The following is an 18,549-nucleotide window of genomic DNA, read 5'->3' on the forward strand; positions in this document are numbered from 1 at the left end:
CTAGAGATGATTTAAAGCATACGGGAGGATTTAAGTAGGTAATAGGCAAATATTATGCCATTTTATATGAACATTTAGGGATTTGGGGTCCTGGAACCAATCACCCTCGGATACCAAGGGATGATGTACTATCAATCCACCAAAGCACCACACAACGTCGTTTAAATCTCTTCTCCATTATCACCCCACCAAAAGCCCCCAGTGCGTATTTTCGAGTTTTCCTGCAGACCCTGACTCCCACCAGCAAATACCCCAGCTAGAGGCATCACAGCTTCTGACCTGGGATGAGGTCCTGCATTTAGCCAAACACAATTCAAAGTGATCTTCGACTGCCATGAAGAGGTTCTGGAATGCCACAGCTGCCCGGTTGAGGAAGCGCTCCAGGAGAAGTTGCTATGGAAACAAAAGTCAGTACCTGTAATAAATTTCAAACTCAGAAGCACAAGGTAACCTTGGAAATTTCTCCTAAACTAACAGACTGCTGATACGGGGAAGAAGAGGGGAAGGAGAGAGAGAGGGGAGCTCAAGTGAGCAGGAGGGCTGATGTTTTATTCTTTAGATATCTGATTAGGAATACAATGGCCCATTCTGCCAAAGAACCACTGGAGGAACTGGGAACCACCTCCTTTCCTTGTAGACAAAGGCTACCTCACAGCAGCCATTTCTGACACCGACAAGGTTCCCTTCTATTTCCAGAAGAATCTCACAAGAAGATTCTAATGCTCCTCGTGAAATGCAGGCAGAAAAAATAAAGGAGATGCAGCACAAGGAGCAACTCTCCATACCTTGTTGGGCTGCAGGCAGCAGGAGACACAGTACTCATAGGCGCTGCAGCAGCCATTGGACAAGCAGCCATCGCAGCAGTACTGCTTTGTGCCAGGGACGTTGACGTTACAGCAGCCATTTACCAGCAAATCTTTCCTCTCACAAACGTAACCTGAAAGTCAGAGACTAACCTGAGTATAAACCCAGCAGTCCCCCCACCTGCCCACCAGGGGCGATCACGAGGCAGCAATGAAAGTCCTGCATGCAAAGAACATAAAGATAGAGTCTGGAGTCAGGGGCACCCTAAGGACCACAGAAGCTGGAATCAGAGAGTGTCTTAATCAGAGCTTGCTTCCTGCATGCAGCAGTTTACAGGAAACATGGACTCCCATCTTGTAAGTAGGCTATATATATCCTAATCTACCTAAAATTACCTTTTAGTCTGCTGTCACATATTTGATGCAATCATCACATCGCCTATGTTTTCCTGTGCTAACCTATGCAAGTCAATTTTTCATCTATGCCTGGGAAAAAATGTCATTATTTTTCAAAGAAAAATCTGAAAAGAGGAAAAAACCAAGGTTTTCACTCCTGAAAGTGAGATCCTTCTAGATTTAAAACAAACAAAAAACCTCCACATATACTTTTTACATTTAAATACCTTTTAAATACTTACCATTTATTTAGTAGTTTGAAGGATTTTTTTAAATAGTAGTCACACCTAACCTTTATAAACTGATTTAGGCTCCTTTTAAGTGTACATTGCAGGGATTCAACTACCCCTCAGAATTAGGGAATGAGAGTACTCTAATAACCAAGGAAGAAAAATCCTCCCAATTCCCTCCATTCATCATCTAAACACACCCCCTCCAACCTAGTTCATTCATTCATACTCAACTTTAAGAATCTCCTCACAAAAGCTAATTTATTGTTCATAGCTGCTAAATACACATTTCTCTATATCCTTCTGGGAGTGGGACAGAAAAATGTAAGAACAAGTCCATTAGGGACACCACGTGGCCCATGGGAAACTCCCAGGTGCAGGCCCAGGCCCACAGGTACACACACGGGCCCACGGGTGCACACAGGTGCAGAGCAGCTGTTCCTCACATCATTCCATTCTAAATGCCCCAGCTTCTTAATCCTCAGAGAATGAGACGTCGTGAAGCATGAGGTTGTTTTCAGAAACTACTCTGGAAAATGAAGTCTGTGCAAAAGCAGGAGGCACCATTAAAGTAAGAGTGGAAGGGACCAGAATGGCCCTCACGTCACACGGGGGAAACTGAGGCCTACGAGAACCAGATCGCTGCTGCTGTGGTTTTAACTATGCCTTCTGTCTTCTAAATTAAGACAGGATGATTCTAATGCCACATTAAATGTTTCTGGGATTCTTCCTAACTATTCTTACTCACTTCCTTCAGAAGGGTTATAAATTAAAAATCTGAATAAGCCAGCATGTTCCTCAAAATTCTACCCCAAATGATACAGAGCATCTTATCACATGATCTGTGTCAGAAAGATGTAAAACATTACACTTGTTGAAATGATCTTTCTGCCCTTTTCTCTTTTCCATGTTATAAGTGTTAGCATCTCAGGCCTTCTGTTTTTCCCCAGTACAAACTGCAAGTATTTAGCTTTGAAACCAGGCGGGTCTTTCTAACTCCTGGTGAAAGTCCATCAAGATTTTTCCTTTTGCATCAGAAATGTACTCCTGCAAACATTATTTCCAATGAGGAGTCCTGTGAGATCACAACCTCAGAGTGTGCTGCTACTGACTGGGAAACCAACTTCTAACCTTTGAAAAGTTTGTAACTCTGCTGGTTGTCTTACTGAATAAGGTGTCACCCTGGCAACACTCGTGGGGGTGGCATCTGCTTGCTAAAAGGCAAAAATTCCTGCAAGTTTTCTTTATTACACTGCTTATCTCCTCTCCTGCATTCATGGAGGTAAAATAAAACCTATGGTTCTTGGATTTTTTTTGATTGGTTCTTGGAACTTAAGAAATCTGAGAGTCTTTGTCTCACCTGAATTAAGCAGAGGGAAATCATTCTTTTGCTAGCTATGACAAAAGAAAAGGACAAACTGTCATTCATAACTAATATTAAAGTCAAGTCATAAGATTTCACACTTTCTCACTGAGTACCATACAAACAAAAGCCTATAAGAAAAAAGCACTGAACTCCAAGTTCAGTCCTGGTCTTAGTCCTAGGTCTGCCCCTGACTGACTAGCTGGGTCATCTTATGGAAGTAACTTTCCTTCGCTAAACTTTACTGTTAAAACAAAGCAAAACAAATGTTACTTGCAATTTAATCTGCTTTTGCAATGTGATCTTAAAAACAGAGCTGGGCACTGTTGAGTCAGCAGTGCATTTTTGTGCAAAATTTTCCAGCTCTTCTAATCTAGGTGGGAGGTTTTCCTGATTCCTTCCTTCAATCCCAAATAATCTCATCTGCTCTGATTCCTTTGAGATCTTTTTGGAAAAGTTTTTTTTTTAAGTTATTTTGCTGGGGTTGCAAACTTTAAATATAGATATATAAAAAGCACTATAGTTTCATTTTGAAGATAGCACATGTCTTCATTTTGTTAGGCTCCATCAGGTATCGATGAAGATTCTAATTCAAGGTTACCTGTATCAATTTCAGTATTGAGACATTCATAACCCATTTGTTCTGAGACTCTCTAAGAGAGAGCCAATTTTACTCTTGCAAACTAACCAAATTATTGCAAACCACCAGGTGAAAAGGGAATAAACAATCTGTAAACCAATCGGGGAACTCTGACCACTGTTTGGATAGCTGACATTAAGGAAAAGTGGTACTCTCGGCGTGATAATGGTATCCCGTTTATGGTTTGTAAAAGAGCCCCTGCCACCTTGGGCAGGTTCCTGAACCGCTTGGTGCCTGTATCTTCAACTACAAAGTGAAGACAGAAACACCTACACCTCACAGGACTGCTACAACAATCAAATGAGATGTTATTCAAGGAGAGCTTTTAGCCCAGTGCCCAGCATGTAGTAAGGGCTAAATTAATGCAGGCAGAACATTACCAGGAGTCTCTCCTTGGGGGACTGGGCCAGTCTTAAGAGTGGTTAGAGCTCTAGCGGCTGTCTAATCCAAACGCCTCGCCAGCACAGGAATCGTCTTTCTTATACACTAAAACTCTGGGAGAAGGCACCAAAACAGACAGATTGTTTTTTTAATTGAGGTATCATTGATTTACAATATTACATAAGTTTTAGGTGACAACTTAGTGATTCATAATTTTTAAGAGTTATACTCCATTTATAGTTATTATAAAATATTGGCTATATTCCCTGTGCTGTTTGATATACCTCAGTAGCTTATATTTTATACACAGTAGTTTGTACCTCTTAATCCCCTAGCCCTATCTTGCCGCTATAAAAAGAAATTTTGCCATTCGCAACAACATGGATGGATTTGGAGGGTATTACACTTAGTGCAGTAAGTCAGACAGAGGAAGACAAATACTTTGATGTTGTATGATATCACTTATACGTGGAACCTAAAAATAAAACTAGTGAATATAACAAAAAAGAAACAGACTGATGTTTTATAGTAACAGTAAAACATTTTGGAAGTGTTTATAATTCACTTGAGATTATACAGTCAACAAGTGCATTCATTCTCTTCCTAAATGCCAACACTATGTGGATACGATTCACGTCACCAAGAAGGAAAACTGTTTATCTTGTAGAGTTCACCATCAAAATGAGAAAAAAACGACTGTTAAGATCTGAAAGTACTGGGGCTGGGAAGAGACTGGCAGGAAGTAGTCAAGGGGCTGACGCATGATAAAATGCTAAAACCGTAATTCTAACTCTGGAGAGTGTCTCTTATCAAACCAAGCTTCTCTGATGTTGAGGGGAACCTTGAATGATGAGTCAGATATAAAAGACAAAGACGCGAGAAGTGTTGGAAATGGGCAAGAGGGGGAAAGACAGCATATAAAATCCCTATTTAAAAACCTACGAATGGCCCAGGGACTGCAGGAGAGGAAGGGAGCCAGACTAACCAAGTTCATCCGTGATGAGGTGCTTCCCTTGAATGGAGTTCCGGCACTGGTTGCTGGGCCGACTGCTGTTGCCCAAGTTAAACTGCACTTTCCATGGGATGGGCTGATCGTGGTCGTGAATCTGGAGGAGATTCCGATCTCTCACTGCCCTCTCCTCCTACAAAGACACCATAAATGACAAGGTTAAAGTATCACTTCTTGCATTTTCACCAATTTTTTCATAGAAACTACAGTAATAGGAAAGAAACACTAAAAACAGCTTGCACAACAGGAATCTGCACTCCCCTGGTATGAGCAAAGTCTGAGCCAAAGTCATGAAAAAAAAAATGCAGGGCTTCCCTGGTGGCACCGTGGTTAAGAATCCACCCATCAAGACTTCCCTGGTGGCACAGTGGTTGAGAATCTGCCTGCCAATGCAGGGGACATGGGTTCGAGCCCTGGTCCGGGAAGATCCCATATGCTGCGGAGCAACTAAGCCCATGTGCCACAACTACTGAGTCTGCACTCTAGAGCCTGTGAGCCACAACTACTGAGCCTGCGTGCCACAACTACTGAAGCCCATGTGCCTAGAGCCCGTGCTCAGCAACAAGAGAAGCCACTGCAATGAGAAGCCCGCGCACCACAAGGAAGAGTAGCCCCCGCTCGCCGCAACCAGAGAAAGACCGCGCGCAGCAATGAAGACCCAATGCAGCCAAGAATAAATAAATGTATTTCTTTTAAAAAATGCAAAATAAACCTGCAGGAAGAAGTAATAAATTAGGGCTATGCTTCAAAACTGGCAGACTTACATAAATGCCCTTGGACTACGTGCATGTTATGAATGTGTACAAAAGCATTAATTTTGTCAAAAAAATTTGGAGGGAAAAGTTTTGAAATTTTTCTGATGGCAAATCATTTAAAATATTTTTTATATTAAAACAAATACATTGTGGAATAGAATGTAAAATCTGAATACACGTTTAAAATAGAAGAGGAAACTTCAAAGAAACTTTCCAACTGTCATTTCAGACAATACCTGGACAGGTCTAGGGCACAAGGTTACTTTCATTTGCAGTAAGGAGTTTAGTGGTAAACTAAGGGGAACGCTGAATTGGGAGGTTGATTTCAGGGGCAAGAAGACGCATGTCAACTTGCAAATTTCTTCTATGAAAAAATACTAAGTATGTGACCCTCAGAACATACCTTTCTTTATAAAAGACACCCATGCCAGTCAGCCCTTTACTGAGACATGCAAAGTGAGGAGTTGCTCTAGAGGCAAGAGTTTAGATCTTTTCTCCTAGCCCCCAAGGCACAGTCGGGCTTTCCAAATTGCCTTTGTTATACTCTTAAAGAAACTAAGTAAGGTGCCTGAGCGCCAAAAAAACAAGCCATGCAAGAAAGAGCCATCTTCTCAGAGGATTCTTCAACCTATCACTGGAAAACAAAACAATGATAAGACTCCCTCTAAGAGGATTTTTATACATAATAGTTTAACCATTCTACCATTTTAATAGAGCTCTGTGGCTTTTGCCATTAAGAATGATCTGTCATGTGTCACTGTTTGAGAAAAAGGGACTAACCTTGAAAGTTGATGGCAAAGGTTATACTTTAAGACAATGGGAAAGAGCTATACAGTTACTAAGATATCTCTAGGAAAGCTATGTGGGAAGAGCTATTAATACTTAAGACATGCAAATCCACATCTACTTTGGCACAGCAAACACATGTTTGAGGCCTAGCCTCTGGAAAGTACAGATGTGTAAGGGTGCACTAGGATGTCTACTACAGCACCGTTTATGTGGTGGAAAAAACCTGGAACCCCAACCACAGAGAAATGAGTGAATAAACACTGGATAGCCATAGCTATTACCTAAAAATTATGTGTGACTGATGTGTATTTATCTAGAGCAGGAGTCCTTAAACCTGACTTGCACATCAGATTATGTAAGGACTTCAAATTCTGATTCCTGAGCCCAACTCCAGACTGAGTAAAAAGCTCTATGGATGGGACCTGGGAATCAATATTTTTAAAGCACTCAGATAATTTTAATACAGAGGGCTGCAGATCCCTGGTGGATGTCCATAGTATATTAAGGAAAAAAACAAGTTACAAAATAATGTGCATATTATCACACATTGTATTATGATAACTGTATTAATACACACATATGGGTTTATAAGAGCTGAGATAAATGCATGCAAAGATACTACAAACCATTAACGTGGAAAGGACATAGGTGATTATTAACATTTTTCATCATCGTTGGAATAGTTTCATTTTTAATTTAAAATAAAATGATAAAAAATTATTAAAAACATGATGACCATTAACAACAGGAGACACTAAATGAGGAATCTACAGGAACTCTGTACTATCCTTGAAACTTTTCTGTAAATCCATAATTACTCCAAAATTAAAAGTTTATTTAAAAAAAAATGACTGCCAACATGAAAGACATAAATTGCCCACAATCCCATCACTTGAATAAAGCTGTATCTATTTCTGCATATTAACTTCTAGCCTTTGACCCCAGCATTTATACTACAAATTAGTATGCTTCGCATTCAGCTCCTCTTGACACTAATTGGATGGTAAACCATTCAAGTACCTACATTATCTTGATAATCACATTTTCAAGGCTATATAATAATCCATCACCTTGATGTGCTGTAATTTAGTAAAAACATCCTCTACAGATCAACGTTTAAGCCCACCCCAGGTGTCTGTTATCATAAATAGCACTGCAATAAAAATGTAGACCTTTTGCTTATTCTCTTGAGTAATTTGTGGTAGGAATTATTATTAGTACAGTCAATGCTAAATAGTGGCAAATATTGATAATTTCCCAAAAGTTATATATGCCATTTGTAACATTACCAGAATTTAAATAACAGTGTGCCACTCCACTATTGAATTTTTTTCCTTAATTTACTAAAGGTAAAACAGTCCTTCAAGGTGGCTTTCATTTCTATTCTGCCCCCTCTCTTTTGTTTCTTTTATAGGAAAGAACTGGCACCAGCAGGAACAGGATGGGTTATATCAATACAAAAACAACATCTGTATTCCTTGGTTGGGGCAAGAAAAGGACTTAAATGCAGAAGTCTTGAGAATATGGGAAAAATCACTTAGGTGCACAATGCTTAACCACCTGTAAGTTCACGAGTTCTGCTGGGACCATGTCAATTAACGGCATAATCAAGCTATGTGCAAACTAAAGTGCACTTGAAATGCTACCCTAGATAAATTAACAGCCATAAAGACTTAAGAAGCTGGTCAAAGTACAGTAAACTGGATCTCACAACAAGGTTGAAAGTGCTCTTGACATCACTCTCAAACTTTCCTGTTATTCCTTCTGAAAGAAAATGAAGAGTTCACGGACAAGGGCATCCCAGAAGGACCTCTTTCACATTACTGTGTTCCTGGTAAATAGGATGGCAATTCTCCCAGCACTTGTACTTGTTTTCAAACATGAATATTTAAGACCTTTCCAAAAGAACTGGTAAGAGTTGTACAACCAGAAAAGACCATACAAGAGATTGTGTAAGACATAATGGCAAATGTAATGAATTAGCACGTGATCGCTTTCCTGAAGGTCCAGTCTTGCAAGGGTGTGGTGAAGGGGCACTGAGTTGATTCCTTCATTGGATAGGTGGCTTTAAACCTTTCCGAAACTACCCTACTAGGCTGTCTCAATTTTAAGCACCCCCTCCCGTGTGTGTGTGTGTGTGTGTGTGTGTGTGTGTGTGTGTGTATTTTTTAATTCAAGATTCATTCAAAGGTATCAAGTTCTTACAATGTGTTAAAGATACAGAGACAAAGATAGGCAGGTTCTCTATTCTCAAAGAGCCTCCAGGGACTTCCCTGGTGGCGCATTGGTTAATAATCCACCTGCCAATGCAGGAGACACGGGTTCGAGCCCTGGTCCGGGAAGATCCCACATACTGGTGGAGCAACTAAGCCCATGTGCCACAACTACTGAGCCTGCACTCTAGAGTCCACAAGCCACAACTACTAAGCCCACATGCCACAACTACTGAAGTCCATGCGCCTAGAGCCCGTGCTCTGCAGCAAAAGAAGTCACCGCACTGAGAAGCCGGCGCACAACAAAGAGTAGCCCCCGCTCACGTCAACTAGAGGAAGCCCACACGCAGCAACGAAGACCCAATGCAGCCATAAATAAATAAATTAAATTAAAAAAAAAAAAAAAAAAGAGCATCCAGAATTTTCTTCATAAACTACAAGGCGCTAGAGAAATGTTTTTATTACTAATGTATATTACTTAACCTCTGATTTAAAAAGGGGTATTTTAATAACTGTCCTGTCTCTTTTTCGGGGGTTATCATTAGGGTCAAATGAGATGTGTCCCATGTAAGCAGTAAAGCACTTAAACATAAGGCACTGTCACTAAAAGAATCGCTTATGATTCTCAAAAGTAAAAGAAAAAGGGGGATAAAGGCCAGACGGAATCCCAATGTCTAATATTTGGGGAATAGCTAATAAATATAGCCTGATCATGGAAATTTTTAGTTATAAAAACTTACACCCAGAAAGAGCTTTTAAAGATGAGGAAAATGCATATATGTGAAGAAACAGTAGGCCCTAATTATATTTTTAAAATATGAAGAAAGAAAATATGCCCAAATATCATCAGTAAATCCCTCTGTTTGGTGAGATTAAAGATAATTGCTTTCCTCCTCTACCCTGTGCAGCATTTTACAGACTCTGACAGGTATATGTACCTTGGTGATACGGTGAAAAACAGAGCAGAAAAACAGATTAGCAACTCTCTCTTATGATTTATTACACTTTATATAGTGTCTAACTTGAAACCAATTTACCTACTTAATCACGTTAAAGCTAAAGATATTCATATATTTTCAAGGAGTTATGCAAATAGCCCTGACACTGGAACTGCACCACTTGAACAACTATGAGAACAGTTATTTACATGAGAGGACCTCTAAGGACCCTTCTGACTCCAAGACGGATTTCTCTAATCTCAGCTCAAATGCCCCACAGAGTTAGGCCCACCTTGCCGCTCTATCACAGTACCTTGTTTTGTATTCTTTGTATCACAAATTATTATCTGAAATAATTCTGCTCATTTGCCATTTCTACCCCTCACCCCCTACAGAATATAGGCTCTGCGAGAGTAAGACTGTATCTGCTTTGCCCCTCACTGTATCTCCATCATCTAGCAGACAGTGCCTGGTGCAGCTGGTGTTCACTAAACATTTGTTAAATCAATGTGCCCAAGTCACCTAGCACCCAGTCCTCACCCCAATGGCATCCCCACCAAGGTCACTAATTTCTCCTGTGCTCCCATCCCTACAATTTAAACTATCCCCCAAAGCATTAATTAACATGAAAATCAAGACAGGAATTCAAAGCTGTAGAGAATAATCAACTATTCTCTAGGCAAAAAGTGGCCACATCTGCTCCACAAGTTCACAGTCTCACTGAAGCAGAACTAAGGATCATATGAAAAACTCCAAAGCTTTCGAGTTTTTCACAGCCTCTTCTCAATTAATTCTAACCACACCCAACCCACCTTCCCGTCCAATAGACAGGCAGCTGTGCTACAGCACAGCTCCTTACAGATGGAGCCTGAGGCTAGGCAAAATGCAGCAGACTCCCTCAAGCCACACAGCTCAGGAGTGCTGGAAGACCGAAACTGCAGCAGAGAATAGAGCAGAGGAGCAAACTCACAGGCACGCAGGAGGGGCATCAGTCAGAATAGGCTCCAAGGATCCTTTACAGTTTTAAAAATTATTGAGGACTTCAGTATGTGAGTTAATGAGGGTTATGGCTACTGATATTTATCATACTGGAAATTAAAACCAATTCTTAAAACATTTAAATAAGTTATTTATTCGTTTAAAAATAACAATCATGAGGTCTTCCCTGGTGGCCCAGTGGTTGAGAGTCAGCCTGCCGATGCAAGGGACATGGGTTCCTGCCCCAGTCCGGGAAGATCCCACATGCCGCGGAGCGGCTGGGCCCGTGAGCCATGGCCGCTGAGCCTGCGCGTCCGGAGCCTGTGCTCCGCAACAGGAGAGGCCGTAACAGTGAGAGAGGCCCGCGTACCGCAAAAAATAATAATAATAAATAACAATAATGAGCCCATTACATGTCAACAGTTTTTCATGTGTGTGGAGGGAAAAATGTTTTTCAAAACAAAAAAATATACTTGGTGAGATGAGAAAATGTCTTTACATTTCTGCAAATGTTTTTAATGTCTGGCTTGACGTAAAACAGCTGGATTCTCACAACTGCCTCTAAATCCAATTTATTGCAATACATTGTTCAGGTTGAAGCTTATGAAGAAAACCTACCTCACACAAATGTGCAGTTGGAAATAGGAGTATTTTAGTGGCTCTTCCAGATAATTATGGATAATCTTCTTTGATACTACTTCAAAACTTGACAAGTATAGTTTCTTAAAAGTTCACTGCAAATGGTGCAGCCACTTTGGAAAACAGCCTGGCAGTTCTTCAAAAAGTTAAACACAGAGTTACCAAGTGACCCATAAATTCCACTCCTAGGACAATACTCAAGAGAACTGAAAACATATTTCCAAACAAAACCTTGTACACCAATGTCCATGGCAGCCCTAGTCATAATAGCCAAAAGGCAGATACAAGCCAAGCCTCCATCAAACGATGATGGCTAAACAAAATGTTAGATGCCTACAACGGCATATTATTCAGACATAAAAATGAAGTACTAACACATGCTACAACATGGATGAGACTTGAAGACTGGCTTTTAACTGAAAGAAGACAGACAAAGAAGACCACATACTGTATGTTTCCATTTATATGAAATGTCCAGAATACGTAAATCCATGGAGACAGAAAGTTGACTAGTGGTTGCCAGGGGCTTGATGGGCAGGGATAGAGAGGTTATAGCTAATGCGTTTCTTAGGCAGTGGGGGGAATCAGATCCAGAAATATCTGCAAAACAAAACTGTTGCTGAAAGTTTCAGGGGATTCACGATCACCCCCCCACACACACACACACATACACACATACACACACCCCTAGGACTGTAGTCACAGATCACAAGTTTAAAAAAAAAAAAAAGACACACGGGGAAAAATAAAAAAAGAACAAGGTACACCAGAATACCTAAAAGGCATTTGTAGGAGGAATTCCCTGGTGGTCCAGTGGTTAGGACTCTGCACTTTCACTGCTGAGGGTCCGGGTTCGATCCCTGGTCAGGGAACTAAGACCCCACAAGCCCCGCGGTGCAGCCAAAAAAAAAGTGGTTGTAGGGAAAGTCACAGTGTAGACAGCATCCGAGTCAGACAGGAAAAATTAGTAGGAGTGTGCCAAGCTGGGAAGAAAGGAAGAGTCACCCCAATTAAAAAGATGTGATTGTTTGTTCAACCAATATTTGAATACCCATGAAGTGCCTGGTACTATTCTAGGGACTGAGATTCTATGAACAACACAGACAAGGTCCCTGGTGTCCAAAAAAATTACGTTCTAGAAGGGAGAGTGAGGGAAGACAGATAAACAAGTAAATGATCCAGAAATGCTCAGTAAGTGATGCTTACCGCAGAGAAAATAAAGCAGGACTATGGGCAAGGAACTGAAATCACTGAGATTGTGTCACCTGGTGTGACCTGGAGCAGTAATAGTTAGCCTCACCTGAACTGACAAAAAAAAAAAAAAAAAACACTCACAATGCAGAGATCCTGGAACAGGCGTCTGGAGTTTTAGCTGAGTGCAACAGGAACCCAAAGAAGAACTATACACAAGGGAGTGCTGGGATTTTTTTTTTTTCTTTTCAGATTATCACTCCTCCTGCTGGTTAGAGAATAGACTGTAGGATAAGAAAGGAAGCAGGGCTTCCCCGGTGGCGCAGTGGTTGAGAGTCCGCCTGCCGATGCAGGGGACGGGGGTTCATGCCCCAGTCCGGGAAGATCCCACATGCCGCGGAGCGGCTGGGCCCGTGAGCCATGGCCGCTGAGCCTGCACGTCCGGAGTCTGTGCCCCGCAGCGGGAAAGGCCACAACGGGGAGAGGCCCGCGTACCGCAAAAAAAAAAAAAAAGAAAGGAAGCAGAGACCTGTTGGTGGGCTACTATAGCAGTCCAGGCAGGGAAAAGCAGAAGGTATCTGTGGCTGGGGAATGGTAGTGCCACTCAGTGAGGCTGGGAAGACTGGAGAGGAAGTGGTGGTGGAGAATCAGGAGTTCTGTTTTGGCCAAGTATGAGAAGCCGACAACGCACGCAAAAAGGGACGTCAAGCAAGCAACGGGATAGAAGAACCTTGGGGTTTCTGGATAGGTCAAGGCTGGAGTTAGAAACAGCAACAGCATACAGCTGGTATTTAAACCAATGGTGCTAGAGATGAGCTGGGTCAGCTGGGAGGAAGGTAGAGGGCTGAGTCCGGGGTCACTACAGCACCCACCTGACAGGGAAGGAACAACACGTGGCCATGAGCAGGTGTCTGCGAAGTTGTGAAAACACAAGTGCAAGCACTTAGTCTGCATGAATGTCACCGACGCATCCCAGTCACCAGAAGAGGCTTACAACACTCAGCCTCTCTGTTAGCCTGAGGTGAGAGGTGGGCTACAGTTCCCTAACTTTTAGGAGTTTTACAATCTCCTAAAACTAAGGTGACCATATCACTTAGTATTTCTTTTCTATTCACTGACAACTTTTATACGAATATGACCCTTGAGAATGAAAAGGGGAGCTTTTCTAACTGCATCAGCGCAAGAGTATAAACCAGGGTTGTCCCGGGTACACCCTGGCATTTGCTCACCCTTTCTAAAAACCTAAACGCCTGAACTGGACTTCTAAACGAAGGGACAGTGCTCTAGGTAACATTTCCCACCAAAGCATCCTGCTTTTTCTCCCACAAATTCGCACAGAAAAGAAAAACTAAGCGGATGGGGAGGTGAAAAAAAATTCCACTCAATCACGTTATGCACAGAAAGAGCACCTCGTGGGTCCTGAGACGTCTCCCTGCCGGACAACCGAGCTCCTAAATTAAATGAAAACCAGGCACACCAGCGCTGGCTTCGTAGCTCAGCTGGGCATCTTACTGGCCCAGGCATCTCCACCTTTCCCAGTCTCGAGTTACCCTGCTGGAACCCGGGGACACCGCCCCCCAGAACGGCCGCGAGGAGAAGGGAGAAATGCTCGCCCCTGCTCAGCACTCGGCCTGGCAGGCAGGAGGTAAGGAGACGGCCCTCAGGGTGATAACAAGCACAGCGTAAGGGCCCACAGCACCGGGTTCGAGTCCCAGCTCTGCCCCTGGCCTACCAACGAAATGGGCGGGTCCCTTCGCCCGTCCTCAGCCCCGGGACACGAACGCCCACCTCTCCGGAGGCGGCCCGGCGCACCGGACACTCGGGCAGCGCGGCTGCAGAGGCAGCTTCCCTCACCCGGGGAGGGAGGGCGGCCACTGACCTGCTTGAAGGTGCTGGTGAGAAAGTAGACGAGCGAGAGCCCGAAGACCAGGGCGAGCACCCACCTCTTCCGCAGGAGCCGCCGCCACACCATGGCCGCCAGGTTCACCATCCCGGCGCGGAGCGGGACAGGCCCGGGGCCCGGGCGGCATGGCCCCTACGCGGCCGGCAGCCCCATGGCTCGCAGCTGGCGCCGGCCCCGCAGCCCTCAGCCCAGCCAGCTCCCGTCAGCCACCCCGCGCCTCCCCACGTGACCTCGCCCCACACACCGCCTGCACACCTCGTGCGTCACCCGCCCGCCTCGCTCGGCCTCCTCCTCATTGGTCCCTGCATAGCGGCGGCTTCCTATTGGCTGAATTCCGGGAAGGGGGCGGGCAATCGTGTGCGTGCGGCCGGTGGAGTTGTTGCCCGGGTCTCGGCGCCGGGCGCCGCGACCTGAGAAAGAACCTGGGGAGAGGCCGGAAGCACTCAGAAGTCAGGTGCTCCCCGGGCCGAGCGAGTGATTGGCTTGGAAGCACGAGAATGATGCCACTGAGATTGCCGAATCGTCTGGGCAGGTAAAAAGATAACGTTATTTTTTTTCCCCCAGGTATGGTCAGCGTAATCTCCTGCCCTTTCAGTCCTGGGGCGTTTCGCGGTAAACTTTGGTTGCAGGAATGAAAAACGCTTGCAGCATTGTATACGGAGCGCACCTGCCTGCTTCCAGTGCAAGTGATGCAGGAGATGCTCTCTTGCGTGCATTTCGGTGCAGTCATATAACGGCTCGGGGGTGCAACCTAAAACCTCTCATACATTGAAAACTCTGGTGAAATCCTCCTTAGGGATGAAGCGCGATGTATGGAGCAGAGGGTAAAAAGGCATTTCATTCAGTCATTCAGATGCATCCCACGTGCAAACGTTTTATTACAGAATTCGATGTTGGAATAATTATGTACGGCCTGCTGCCAACACAGGACCTGAAGCCCCTTCGAAAGCAAGCATCTGAAAGTGAAATCTTGGTTATTTTATTTAGGGGGCTGTGTCAAATTTACGGATGGAAACTTGAGATTCTGTATTTTATTTTCTCCAAGGATTTTCTGGTGATGAGGAATCATTGCGGGGGGAGGGGGCATTAAGGCGAGATTGCAAGTTCTTGAAACAGATTTAGGGGATGAGCTTTCCTTCATGTATGAAGATGGTGCTACTGACCCATCTTTTGGCTGATTTTCCAAATGAGAAAGGAGGCTTAGCTGGTGGGTTGTCTCGCTCATCAGTGGCCCTGGTAATACCAGTGCTGTCCCCTGAAGAAGACTGGTCAGGATCAGGAAGTCACTCAACAACCCGTATGGCACCCTGAACTAAGAGCGCCATCTTTGGTCCTGCTACAAAAACAAATATTCAAGGAAACTAAACCAACTCATGAAAAGTCTCTGGCCTTTATTTCTTCTCTAGAGTGAGAGGTCAGGGAGGGAACAAGGGACGTAGAAAAAGGTAAGTGAGAGACCCATTGATGTTTTGTTCATTGAGTAAATACTTGTTGAGTGCTACTCTGTGCCAGGCAGCGTTCTAGATGTGGAAGCAGAAGGGCAAACCAGACAGGCCGATCGTGTCTTTTGTGGCATTCGCATTCTAATGGAGGACAGGCCATAAATGAATAGGCAAATATGTAAATAAATGATAAGTGCTATGAAGAAGGTAAAACGGGGCAATGTATGTTGGGTCAGGAGGGTGAGAGGAGAAGGCCTCTGGAAGGAGGTGACATTTGTCCTGAGGGAGCTAGCCAGAAGGAAAAGCATTCTAGGGAGAGGGAACAGCAAGTATAAAGGCCCGGAGGCAGGGACAAGCTGGCACGTTTGAAAAACGAAAAGGCCAGTGTGGTTGGAGGAGAGTGGAGGCAAATGAGGTTAGGAACAGGTGAGGCCTGCAGGCCAGGAACAGAGCTTGAATTTTATTCTGATTGCAGTGGGTAGCCTGCGGAGGGCCTTAAACATATTTTCTGTATTCCCCAATCACGACTCAGAGTTTGACAATAGGACAAGATATTAATACATTCAGATCATAACGGTCCTCAGGAGTCCCAACAAGGTATCAGTGGAAGGCTAACAAGGGACAAGGAGGCAACAGAACCATCTGCTTATAACTACCCATGAAGCCCTAAGACTTATTCTCAGGTTCAAGGCATCCCATGGACTATTCACTTAAGTGTTCTATTCCATCCAGGGTTTGGAGCCTCTGATAAGCTCCTGTGACCCGTGCATCCCTTTGGAGAGGAAGAAGAGGGAGAGGCCTGCTTTCTCTGGAATCCAGTGGTCACATCCCCACCTGAATGCCCACCTCAGGTGTCGTCAACATGGAGTTCTGAAGTCCCTGTGGTTCCTCACAGTGAACCAGGTGACGTGTCTCCATGAGAATTCAGATCTTCGTTACCACTGTATTAAATGTGAGGGCTGGAAGGAAGCTTTGGGTTCGGACACTTCACCCCTCTCCCATTTAACCTATGGGGAGTCTGAGGCCACAGAGAGGTTACCAATTTGTCCAGGGTCACACAGCAAATTAGGGGTGGCATCAGTCCAGGATCCATGTTTCCTAACTGTCTGCAGCTCACTTGACCTCCTCCAGCACCTCTTTGCTTTACAGTTCACTTCTTTTTCCTCTGACATGAGAACTTCCTCCACCTCCGGTCTCATCCTTCTCATCCATGAAATGGGCTGATGACACTTTCTTCATGGGACAGGGTGTTGATTTGAGGGTTGAATGGCATAACAGACTGAAACACAGTTTGCAAAATGTCAGAGAGCTCTAGGGAAGTAAGATACAAGTAGTACTTGTTTATGGTTACCATGGTGATCTGACAGGCACTGAGAATATTGGGAGACTCTGGCTCATGCATGTGTTGACTTTTAGGTCTTAAGGAAAATGCAGAGACGCCACAGCAGCAACACGGATAACGTTCCACCTGAAAGGTAGGCATCCCCTCATTCCATCTGAGGCTCTGAGCTTCAGGTGGTCAAGGGCAACCCAAAACTGGATGGAGTAATACCTGCCCCTCAGGGCTCCTCATTGGAAGAGCAGAGGAGATCTGATTGGACACTGCTTTGCACGGCAATGGCCTCATATCCTCAACACGTGACAGCTTGCTGTTGCTCTTATGGTAATTCTCAAAGCCTGTGCAAACAGTGATCCACTTGACTCATTGTATCAGTGGTTGTACCCAGGGGATTTTAATTTATAGAGGTGTCTGAGTGGCAACATGGAGAGGCGGATGACATTGAAAGAAGATTTTTATTACTTGCATTTTCCAAGATAAGGAGGCATGTCACCCTATGCAGGGCCACATGGGGAAGCACCGGGGTTAGCCAGGAGGCAGAAAGGAGCAAAGGGAAAGCATAGGTCACAGCTTTTATTGTGTTTTCCACACACAGTAAGGCAGGGGAGGGGAAACAACTTAGGATTGACTAGTTTGAATAATGTTGGTGGACTCTAGGCTGTAGGAGTGGTCTCTAGTTGTCTGTACCTGGCCCTGAGTGATTTGGGGCAGAGGAAATGTTGACTGAGAATGGGAACTAGATAAAGGAGGTGGTTAGGGATGTGAGCTCTGGATCACAGGGGAGTTGTAAACAACTTTGGCCATTAGTTTGACCCTATAATGTGCAGATGCCAAATAGACAAGTACAGAATCTAAGAAAACGCAGTTAAAACACTAATAAGCTAGAACTTCCATCTACTTAAGCCAAAGAGAGTACAGACCATGGGGACCTGTTCTCAGGTTGTGACAGTCTCCCAGCCACAACCCCCTCACCATGCTGGACCGTACATCCAAGGAACAGGCAGCCAAGCTTTTCCCCCCTTGCAGCCCATTTCAAGTCCCGTGCAATTCTTGAGATTGGCCACACAATCACGAAGTACCCACCAGTCCAGTATTGAGTTTTCCATCAAGCCTGCCTGTTCTGCAGGGAAGGGCACTGGCCTTAAGTCAGACAACCCTTGGCCAAAATCCCAGCTCAGCCACTTCCCCCTTTGCTGCCTTTGGCAAGCACTTTCACCTCTAGGCCTCAGTTTCCCCATCTATAAATGGCAGATAGCAAAACTCAGGTTTGCTTATGAATGAGTGAATGAGTGAAGATGCACAAACACGGAACCCAGCATCTAATAAGCATGGCTGTTGGAGCTTTTCCAGCTTCTGAAGACAGAATTACTCTTTGCTCTCAAATGAACGGTGAGGTCTTTGAGGACAGAGACCATGCTGGAGAAATAATGGCCACTGTGTATTGTGTGCTTATTTGTGTCACCCTCACATTAGCCTGTGGACGTGAGGACTGTTTTTATCACCATTTTATCGATGAGGAAACTGGGGCTCAGAGAGGGTA

General features: G+C 44.2%; 2 protein-coding genes across 9 annotated transcripts in view; one reads left to right on the forward strand and one right to left on the reverse strand.

Moving 5' to 3' along the window:
* C14H12orf49 (chromosome 14 C12orf49 homolog) overlaps positions 1-14,458 on the reverse strand; it is a 220,133-nt gene extending 205,675 nt beyond the window's left edge. For 4 of the 8 annotated variants that reach the window (XM_032603173.1, XM_032603175.1, XM_032603171.1 and 1 more), the window contains exons 1-4: positions 14,205-14,446; positions 4,799-4,955; positions 786-937; positions 280-393 (exon numbers count right to left, since the gene is read on the reverse strand). In XM_032603173.1, coding sequence (XP_032459064.1) covers positions 280-393; positions 786-937; positions 4,799-4,955; positions 14,205-14,315 — 534 coding nt within the window. In that variant the 5' untranslated portion in view covers positions 14,316-14,446. Of the gene's footprint in view, positions 1-279; positions 394-785; positions 938-4,798; positions 4,956-14,204 lie in introns of all 8 variants that reach the window. The other 4 variants (XM_032603176.1, XM_032603178.1, XM_032603172.1 and 1 more) reach the window with 3 other exon arrangements.
* A 117-nt stretch (positions 14,459-14,575) lies between these two features.
* RNFT2 (ring finger protein, transmembrane 2) overlaps positions 14,576-18,549 on the forward strand; it is a 62,572-nt gene continuing 58,598 nt past the window's right edge. The window contains exons 1-3 of the mRNA XM_032603594.1: positions 14,576-14,760; positions 16,403-16,573; positions 17,087-17,145. Coding sequence (XP_032459485.1) covers positions 17,099-17,145 — 47 coding nt within the window. The 5' untranslated portion in view covers positions 14,576-14,760; positions 16,403-16,573; positions 17,087-17,098. The remainder of the gene's footprint in view (positions 14,761-16,402; positions 16,574-17,086; positions 17,146-18,549) is intronic.

The sequence above is a fragment of the Phocoena sinus genome, chromosome 14 (genome assembly GCF_008692025.1).
Source record: "Phocoena sinus isolate mPhoSin1 chromosome 14, mPhoSin1.pri, whole genome shotgun sequence".
Taxonomy (NCBI): Eukaryota; Metazoa; Chordata; class Mammalia; order Artiodactyla; family Phocoenidae; genus Phocoena; species Phocoena sinus.